Here is a 10,198-nt window from a genome sequence, read left to right as displayed (position 1 = left end):
GGGATGAAATTAAGAATGTGGGCCAGCTACATCAGTGAGTGAGGAGTTATAAACATCACGATATATTTCCATCCCTCTTTCCACTAGGACCACAGTTATGCTTCGCACTCTGTTACATACTTCGTGAAGCTCTGGCTCGAGTGGAGAGTCTGGCGCGCGAGAAGAGGAATAGCATGCTCGGGTGTTATGCTGAGAAGTGCATCCCCATTCGCGGGAGCGCGCGTAAACTGTTTCAGGTGTGGATTATTAAATTTATCCAATAAAGTTATAGTGATAATATTGAGCTGACAATGGTGTTTCATTCGTTCATCTTCTTTCTCATTTCTTCATAAAATTTGATTATTTTAATTTCAGAGACCATTTTTGACTTGTTGAAATTCGCATCTGTTAATTCAATCAGACAAACAAATATATGATGTAGTTATATCTTTCCATTCCAGACTCTCTTTAAAGCCTGACCAGCAGGGGATGCATTTTTCGGCAAAGGTCTGCCGAAATATGCATCCCCTGCTGGTCCCGCGAATGGGAGCAAAGGGCGAAGAAAATGTGCATCCCAAGGATCTGAGGGAGAAAAACCTCAAATGAAGAGCTGAAAGACCGGCGTTACTCTGGTAAAATGGAAATACTAATTTGAACATTTTATATAGGTTCTTTAAATAAAGACCTGAACACACCTGAACGTTTTCTGGGTTCTTTTCTTTTCTTTTCGTTCTATCTATGTCTGTCTGACGTTTTACAAACAAACCTCGTGAAAGTAGCTTGACAACTGAGTGATTTATGATCACTTTTATTGTGTAGAAACACCATTCCTCCATAGATGCAATGAACTGTAGGAGCGAATGGCACTGTACCAAGATGGCCGCCCTGTAGTCGCGGCAGCAGTCGATGCGGCGTCTATGGTTGTAGTAGCTGTAGTAGTAGTAGGGGGAGTAGTAAAAAAAAAAAAAGACGACGAAGAAGAAGACAAAGAAGAAGGAGAAGAAGTCATCAGAAAGTAAATTAAACTTCCTTCATGCCGGCAGGGCATCGAGCTTAGCAGGTATGAAATGTGACTAAAGTATTATTTTTCAATCGCTTCTACTGCTTTGTGTTCTCACAGTTAAATGTGAGCATGTCTGAATGTTCGTCTGTTTTTTCGTTGAGCGGAGGTTACGAGCTTTAACGGTTTCAGCCGGGCAGTTAGTGCTCGTAGCCTGGAAGCTAACTCTTGTTAGCACACACAGTCTCCATTAACTGGTCAATGATTCAGAGATCAGCGAGGTGTTCAGAAACTGAAATCCGTTTGAATCTGAATCTCAGGCAACATTTAGAAAGGACTGTTCAACGAGTATATGAAGTAGAAAAAACATGTGGTTAGTCTGGAGATAATTTGTCCATGAACGTTGGGACAGTTGTTGAATGTACAATAAATGAAACTGTTTTACAGGTTTGACAGTATGGACTTGTTAAATGCTCCGCTGGGCTTGGGTCTGGTGGCAGGAATGGGCTGTGGACTCTTCCTGGGCTGGCACCTCCGGGCCCGATTTGGCCCCACATCCAAGAGCCTGATGACGGCTGTGGGAAACGGCAGCGGAGAAGCAAGCGTGATGGGAGAAAGAGGCGAGTTCAAGATGATTCTGGTGGTCCGCAATGACTTGAAGATGGGCAAAGGGAAGGTCGCCGCCCAGTGTTCCCATGCTGCTGTGTCGGCTTACAAGCAGGTCCAACGCAGGAGCCCAGAGCTGCTCAAACAGTGGGAGTACTGTGGTCAGCCCAAAGTGGTGGTGAAAGCCCCCGATGAAGATGCCCTGATTGATCTGCTGGGTCATGCCAAAGAAGTAGGCCTCACTGTCAGCCTCATCCAGGATGCAGGGAGGACACAGATTGCACCTGGGTCACGCACTGTGCTGGGTATAGGCCCCGGCCCAGCCGACCTGATCGACAGTGTCACTGGAGACTTAAAGCTCTACTAGAGTTTTCTACTTACATCTATAAGATGATGGGATTTCCCTGCTGATAAAACTATTTTTAATAGAAACCAAACTGTGCTACCATGAGTTTATTTTTGTATCTGGCAACTATCTTAGTTCACCACAGAAATGAACTTACTGTTGTCTAGCACTGATGACAAATTGGCAATGACAATTTATTCTGAATGTTCAGAGAATGTGCCACAGACCCATTAAACAGGTGTAATGCTGCAGTCTGCACTCTGCCTGCTGCTCATGCTCAGAGACGGATCTGATCCTAACGCATGAAGCCTGAGTAATTCTGGGTTGTTATTAGAGGTGATGCCTTTTCTGATCTTTAGTAAGTACAAATATTCTGGTATTGATATATTTGCTGAGTTGTTGTTTTTTTTTATATATATATATATATATATATATATATATACCAAAGCCTTCAGAACAGAAACCCACAGTAAAGGGAAATTTAGGGTAATTATTTAACTTTCCATCAATTCTCCAGCGAGAACAAATTAGGCTGACGCTTGACTCCACATCGTTGTACTGGGCCGCTTTGCTTTATTTTATGCTTGATGTAAATAAAGTCGGACAAAAAAAGAAATGCAAATTTCTGCAAATAGCTTTTATTTCCCCCAAATAAATGGAATAGAGGCCATATCGACAACATGCAGGCCGATGTTTGTGAGTCAGTCCTGGCTGAATTCATTAAACGGTTCCTCTGTTGATCCCTAATTTAGATATTCTTAATAATAAAAAAATATACGTTGTAAGTGTAAGTAACGAATTGATAGGAGATAATGTAGTATCACAGCTGCAGAGCTGAAATATGCTTCTATATTGGAGTAATATAAGCTGCAGTGGGACTTTTAAGTATTTAATCAGTTTTTTAAATGTTAATTGGTATTTACATCTATAATTTCTCACTAGATTATTTATTTAAAAGAAGACCATTCACAAAGTTTGTGCACTTACAAAAGGCAGATTTAGTAATGTGATCATTGATTCCATAAAGGCTAAAAAAATGCTGGAACTTTTACTCCTTAATAAGGATTAAACCCTGATAGCATTTGTTCCCACATTTCCTACAAAGCAACCTATGCTCATCTTTCATCAGATTTGTAACTGAATGTCACATCCCTTTGTTTTTCTGCAGAGTTCACGTAATTTGGATGTAGTTTCCAAGCCCAACTCACTGGTTACTGCGCACATGTTAATACTTCTGCACAGCCACACAGAAGTGTTTCACAGAGCAACTTTTTACCATCACAAGTACACTGGTACATTTTTCTACTTTATAACATGAATGCCGCATTATAAGACCAGCAGTAACTGGAACCAAGCAGAACAAACTATTTATAGGGCGACTTTACTTCCGACATCTGCCTACACGTACCAGCAGAGGGCGCTGGAACTACATATCTGTGAATGAAATAAGTGTTTATGGCTTTAAACTACTGCCCATGGCAGAAAATGATGAAATCGTCATGCTCGGAGGAAGCTTGTATTCTCTGAGGACCTTACTAAATAAAAACAATATTTTTCACCAGTTAGAATCCAACTTTCTTGCAAAGCAGCTGACATGATTAGTTTTGCAGGGTGGAGCCTCGTCATGGACCTGTTTTTTTCTTTTTTAGTTTCAACTATAAATCTTATATTTATATTGAGATTCAGACTGTTTACTGGTTGTGTCACAGATGATATTTCCTTCCAAAAGAAAGGTTTGATCGCTCTGTGCTCTGTGGCAAAATGTCTTATCCTGAAAAATTACATCATCAATCCTCCTTCTGAGTGATGGAATGAGTTCAAACGATCAGTGTCCACCTGAACATTTACTGTAGAGGTAATAACTGCCATCTCCCCTGGTGCTCCACCTGACATCAGCCCGATATCAGTTACTGTAGATATTAGCTTGTTTTCTTTCGATGTTTCATTTGACCGACACCAAAGTTCCAGCATCATCTACTAATCCAACTCAGATTGGTGATTCATCACTAAATATCACTTTCATCCAATCATCCAGTCCATCACTGCTTCCCTTCAGCCCAATGGAACCATGTTTTCTTCTGTTTATATGTTAATAAACACTGACTTCCATTTCTACTCACTTATATTTAATTTCTTTTGTTGTTCATTTTCTATTTTTCGTTGTATTGCTTTGAGTTTTCCGTCCTTAAACCTGAACGTCGTCCTTGATCGACCTGTATGTTTCCCCTTTTAAAACCTTCCCCTTTTGTTTGTACTTAGTCCAAATTTTAAACACAGCCGACTGTGGACAACCAACATCTTTTGCCACATTCTGAGCAAAAATACCTTCTTGAATGAGCTTCATAATCCTCTCTGTAGTTTCCACCGACAGCTCTCTTGTTAGGACCATGTTTCCTGTCAATCAGCAAGGTGCAACAGCTCTTTTAGCTCTGCAAGCACTCCTTTATCAGTTGACTCATTACCATATTTAAATTTACACATGTATTTTAGCCATGAAATAAAATGGTGTTGACACATTTAGATGAAATTCCATCATTTTTGCCAGGGGTTGTACAGTCCAACATGTGAATCTGGCATCTGACACAGCTTAAGATAAAAGGGATACTCAAAAGCTCTCAGACATAACTTGAATACCATACTAAATTTCAGATAACCACTTACTTCAGTACACTGACCGTCTGTTTTAATGTAAGCTTTAAATCAGTCACTTTTACTTACAGCCTGAACAGAATAAACTCAAAGTTCAAAGATGAACCTTCCATAAATCAATTAAAAACAGTTTAACTGGAAGCTATAAAGTCATTTCTCAAACATATCAACAGAGTCCAGAACCGTGGCACCTGTGCCCGTTTATCTGTGCGGCGGAAGCACAAAGCTATAAACATAAGAAACCACACTGCTCTTGACAAACAAGAAGCCTTTATTTTTAAGTGGAAAACAAAACCGCTGTTTCATTCATTATGATCCTGATTATGCACAATCAAGTCTTGTAAGTGCACAATTTAAATCTAAGGTAATTTAGACAAGAATATAAGGAGTTAATGATTGATTTCCTGTATACACGCAAGCCTTTGATAAAAACTTCAAACTCCCACATGTGATGCGATATCGTTTTGGATTTGGATGAGCAGGTCAAACGAAAAAAGTGAAACACAACCCACAACAGGACATGAGAAGAAAGTGTGAAAAAGGAAAAGGAAAAATCTCCTGCACACTCAGTGACAAGTGACCAAAACGATGCAGAAAGGGGGCATGTTAGTCACACACAAACAGGTCTGCAGTCCTCCCTCGGGTCCCGCGTTAGAGCAATATGTAAAGCACATGGAAATGTTTTCTGGAGGAAAATTAGTCCGGAGAATTCTGCATAGGCGTTTCTGGAAAGAACCGAGCTTCCCTGTAAAATCTTCAACAAACAATCCCTAAAGACCGAGAGTGGGATTATGACCAGGAAAACGTAGTGTTTTATAATGGTGGTCATGATGTAGTCTGATGTTGCAAAATAAAAGAATACAGTCGCGGTTTCTGTGGCTGAATATACAATAATTAAACGCATTGTACAGTTGGACAGAAGAAGCTGCTCACACACATGAAAGGAAGAGGTTTTACATTAATTTCTTCTCACTACAGAGTGCAAATCAGATGCTTCACAACAGACCTCTTTCTAATATGGGAAGAGGACTGGCTCTTCCCATAAACCCCCCGCCCCCCATTGTACATAAACCATTTCCCGTTCAAATAATATAGACATGAGAAAAATTTATCTAAATCATTACGGAATGTGAGAAAATTAATCTTTATGATTCAATCTTTTAATATTTTTGACAATAGAAATAAAGTCCTTCATGACAGTTTAATAAAAAAAAGGGGGGGGTAAGTAGAAAAAAAAAGGAAAAATAAGTTTGTCAGTATTATCTCTCACTCCAAACAGAGAGAGCAGAGAGACAATAATGGTCTGGTGAAGGACTGTGGGAGATGGATGGATGGTGGCTCCAGCCTGGATGTGAAGAAAAGGGGGTGGGGGGGTCTTTACATGCCGTAGCCAAAGCCTGGCTGAGCTGCTGGTGGAGCGTATCCTGCGGGAGCCTGGTAGCCGTAGCCGTAAGCTTGCTGAGGGGCCACAGGTACGCTGGGGCCTGCTGTCAGCATGAGCTGGGGTGTTCCTGCAACACACACACACAAAAGCTTGGTAAACTGGCTCCGATGTAAAACTGAAGTTATTTCTCATTTTCCCCTTGACAAAACAACTACGAAACCATTTCCTGTCAACAAAGAAGAAGCTTTAAAACGTCTGGACAAGTCATATTAAGATGTATGAAATATTCACTGCCTGAAGTTTATAAAAGGGTTTCATCAATCATGTTCCTACTGTCGATGACATCCTACAGCAACTCACCCCTTCGTTGTGGTTATATTAGTCCGCACTTTTCTCATGTGGAATTACATACAGACATATTTGATACCCAATATTCGGAGCTCTATCAGGCTCGATGGCAGCAGAAAAGCCTGGATAATCTTAAGAGCTACCTGAAAAGAAACCTGCTCCTGTTGATATTGATCACAGTAAAGCAGACATTGATGCCACTGTAGGACCGTTACCGTAGACGATGGGTTGCGTCTCCGTTGCCTGCTCCTCTTCTTTTCTTACGGACTCCGAGGTTTCAAGTTTATCTACCTGCAAAGGAGGAAAATAATCACAATTAGAACAAAGTCCCTACCATTAACAAGTAAACATATACATTACAAAAGTCTTCCATTAAAAAATAAATAAATGAATAAATAAAAAAAAATGTTTTTATCCATCATGACAACCACAAAAAGCAACAAGTCCCGTCGCAGATGGTCTGGCCAACAGAGCCCTAACCCAAGCATCATGGAGGCAGTCTAGGTTTTTATAAAAGCACAAAAGCAACTGAGGACTTGGAACAGAAGAGCCGTGGCAAAGTGTCCACGCTTCAAACAAAAAGTCTACCTGATAAATACATTTAAAACATGCTGCCTTGGTGTTCACATGCATTCTCCATGAAGTTAAAGCTTTAATTTGACTGCTTATTGCTTAATAAGCAAATAACTTCGTCTGACTGATGCCCTGTTTGACAAAAACAATGAAGGAAAAGATCTTTTTTTTTTATTAAAAGTTATCTTAAAGATTTGAATAAATAATAAAGTCAGATACGGCAATAATCAACATGTACATATCAAGTCCTCAGGGGGAAAGCAGCAGCACTGGGATGCAGGTTATTTCTAAAAAAATAAATAAATAAATAACAAGCTTGCTGAGCAGTGCACTTAATTTCTTGTTTTCTTAAACATTCATCATTCAGTGTGTCCATGCGCCTTCATAAACACAAACTCTTCAGATGATTTGTAGACTTTCTGTAAACGGAGACAGTCCCATGCTGTGTGTACGCATGTGTGTGAGACACTGCTGGTCATGAAGCTGCAGCACTGAGACGCAGTGCAGTGACTGAAGAAGTCTTCAGCAGGAAGCCGGGCACAACAAACAGCCTGCTGCCACCATCAAAATGACACGTGTTCACACATGCATCCTGCAGTAACCAGGTCAGAGATAGATCATCCCTCTCAACAACATGTAAAGCTTGAAGGAAGGAAATGCACTTTTTAAGTAGGTTACATAGAATCTATAATTGCTGAAAGGTAAAAAAAACAAAGAAAAAAAAAAAACGTAAGTATTCGCATTCTCATTAAATCAAAGTAAAAAGTTTAGCAGTAAAGGTTAAAGTTATTGTTTAAAGTGCATTTTCTCCAATAAGTGAATACACAATTTTACTTCCCTGTTCTTGCAACAGACTGCGACAGTTACAGGCTTTTATAGCTGCAACACTTCCCAACAACTGAAGTGTCAGCCTAACAGATGTATCAGTGACTTTGTCCACGTGAGAGTGCTGTTTGTGCTACAACTAAAACCATGCACACTCCAGGCTGCAATCTCTCGAGCTAAAAACCAGACCAAAAACAGCTTTAACTTTCACCTGTTCCTTAACTGCTTCAACCTGGAAGAGAAGAGGTGCAGCACAGGAGATGATGATTAAATATTTCCTAATGAGGAAAACTGGCAGAGGTGCAAAGCAATGCTATTAAATATAAGCCATCAGACTGAGGTTGACATTTTTGAGAGCAGTTATTTCTATTCAAAGGAAAGAAGCATGGCCCTACGTGGAATACAAAGAGGATTTAAATCAACACCAGCATTAAAAGGACGGACGCACCTTTGAGAGGTACTCCCTCATGACCTGAATGAAGTATGGCATAGAAAAGTCCATGATGTTGTGCCTCCATGCGGTCTCCAGCACCACATCAGGTCGCAGAAGGTCGTAGCAGGTGAACAGGCAGGCGGCAAAACACTCCCTGTTGTTCTCCTGTAGGAACCAGGAGAGCAGCTCCTCTGCCAGCTCCGTGTCTTTGGACTCTGATGCATACTGCATGGCATCCTGCAGGGATGAAACAGCACAGACAGGCTCAAAAACAGACAACACACACCGTCACCAGCAAGCAACTCCAGCAATCTAACTCGCTTCGCCTTCACGTTATATCACTGCCTCATGTCCAGTCTTTCACAAGTCCTCACCTTCAACCCTGTCAAATAATTCCTCATCTATTTCCAACAGAAAATAAGAGTGAAACATTAGTGGAAATAGAAAAAGCACCTTATAAAGCTTGTCCTTCTTGCAGAGCTCCACACTCTGTTTCCAGCGGTTGTTGCCTTTGAAGAGGTAGGCAGCGATTCTTCTGAACTCAATCAGCTCATGTTTCTCCAAGCGTTGGGCCAGTGAGATGTTGTCAAAGTTGTCGTAGGCATCTATCGATGTCCTCAGTGCCTGACAAGAGTGACATCAAACCAAAGATCAGTGAATATCCAAAATAAAAAGCAACAAGAAACCACACAGAGATGTCGAAGACGCTCACCTGATAGTCCTCTTCTGTGATGAAGAGGTTGTTAAGTGCTTCGTTGACCGATTTGTTGTTGTGGTTCTGTACTGATCGTAAGTAAGGTTTGACCAGCGGCAGCTGTTTCACCTGTTAACACACATGTCCAGTGATTATCTAAGTTTAAACCTCACAGAACATGTCCATCTCTCCTTCTTTATCAGTGTGAGAACAATTGAAGTGTACCTTGCTGAAGAAGTTGACAGCGCGTGAATGGTCCAGTCTAGGGGAGAGTACTATGAGCAAATCATTCAGTAACAAAGGCTTGAACTCCAGATAGAACTGGGTGGCTTTGTAGTACAACTCCACGTTAGCCACCTACACACAGCGAGGAAAAAGTTATTATTACTACAGGATTAGAAAAATACCATTTAAAAAGAAATTACACTGGCTAAAGAGATGCAGTTCAATTTTAGGCATGGCAATCATAATTCTGCTGGAATGTTGCCAAAACACAAGATTCTTTTATTCAGTAACAATTAGTTGAGATCTGTACTTTGGTGATGATGTCTTTGAACTGGCCCTCCTTCCAGGCGTCTGTTGGGTGATTCATCATGGTGATGATGGCATTGTCGAACTCCTCGTACTTGTCGTACAGGAAGACCAGCTCGGCCCACAGGTGAGCCTGCTCCGCTGCTCTCAGGACCTTTGGGATGTTAACTCTGGACCAGAAGAGCTCCAGATGCTCCCTCATCTTCTGAGGCTTGAACTTGGAGTACAGGATGGCTAGTTCTGTGAACATCCCCATGTGAGCACGCTCCAGGCCCAGGGCGGCCTCCAGCATGGTGATCAACTCCTCAAAGTAACCGCGGTCCTAAGAGAGAAGGATGACGATGGCATATTGTGAAAAGGCTAAATTCTCACAATACCATGTCTAAAAGTTGAAATTGTAAAGCTCAGCAAGATGAGCCCGAACCCTGAACATCACTGTATTCAATCTTTTTCTTTTAAATCATTTAATAAAGTTCTCTTACCTGGTAATAGTTGATCAGTTCCTCCAGCTCATCAGCGTGCACCACGATGTGGAGGCCGCACATCTGTGCAAGTCGGAACTCTTGTCCATCCACACAGGCGAAGCACACCTCCTTCCAGGTGCGGGTGCTGTTAGCCTTGCGGGCACCATCCACGGCAGCCTGATACTCTCCGAGATGCACCAGAGTTGAAGCCAGACGACCAAAGTTGGAGACGTTGTTGTACAGCAGTTTAGCCGCATCATACATTTTCTCATCGTAGCAGCGGTCACCGACCTAAAAAAAAAAAAAAAAAGTGTCAACACAATAAAAATAAAAAGTGCTTCCATTTTGATCCGACAGATTAATTAG

General features: G+C 41.2%; 2 protein-coding genes across 3 annotated transcripts in view; one reads left to right on the top strand and one right to left on the bottom strand.

The window, feature by feature from the left end:
- Positions 1-548: 548 nt before the first annotated feature.
- On the top strand, positions 549-4,054 carry ptrh2 (peptidyl-tRNA hydrolase 2). The gene is made up of 2 exons (XM_075486445.1): positions 549-1,039; positions 1,427-4,054. The coding sequence occupies exon 2, from the start codon at positions 1,437-1,439 to the stop codon at positions 1,950-1,952; it is 516 nt and encodes a 171-aa protein (XP_075342560.1). The 5' UTR covers positions 549-1,039; positions 1,427-1,436; the 3' UTR covers positions 1,953-4,054.
- Positions 4,055-4,833: 779 nt separating this feature from the next.
- cltca (clathrin, heavy chain a (Hc)) overlaps positions 4,834-10,198 on the bottom strand; it is a 30,804-nt gene continuing 25,439 nt past the window's right edge. The window contains exons 23-31 of one of the 2 annotated variants that reach the window (XM_075486425.1): positions 9,851-10,123; positions 9,373-9,690; positions 9,063-9,194; positions 8,856-8,966; positions 8,597-8,767; positions 8,159-8,380; positions 7,922-7,942; positions 6,528-6,603; positions 4,834-6,091 (exon numbers count right to left, since the gene is read on the bottom strand). In XM_075486425.1, the coding sequence (XP_075342540.1) occupies positions 5,958-6,091; positions 6,528-6,603; positions 7,922-7,942; positions 8,159-8,380; positions 8,597-8,767; positions 8,856-8,966; positions 9,063-9,194; positions 9,373-9,690; positions 9,851-10,123 (1,458 nt within the window). In that variant the 3' untranslated portion in view covers positions 4,834-5,957. The remainder of the gene's footprint in view (positions 6,092-6,527; positions 6,604-7,921; positions 7,943-8,158; positions 8,381-8,596; positions 8,768-8,855; positions 8,967-9,062; positions 9,195-9,372; positions 9,691-9,850; positions 10,124-10,198) is intronic. The other variant, XM_075486426.1, reaches the window with a different exon arrangement.

This window comes from Odontesthes bonariensis, chromosome 16 (genome assembly GCF_027942865.1).
Source record: "Odontesthes bonariensis isolate fOdoBon6 chromosome 16, fOdoBon6.hap1, whole genome shotgun sequence".
Lineage (NCBI taxonomy): Eukaryota > Metazoa > Chordata > Actinopteri > Atheriniformes > Atherinopsidae > Odontesthes > Odontesthes bonariensis.
The sequence above is the reverse complement of the archived record's forward strand: the minus strand, read 5'-3'. Positions and strand labels throughout refer to the sequence as shown.

Excerpts from the sequence above, each read along its gene's own strand:
- ptrh2 (XM_075486445.1), top strand. The coding sequence starts at position 1,437 with ATGGACTTGTTAAATGCTCCGCTGGGCTTGGGTCTGGTGGCAGGAATG.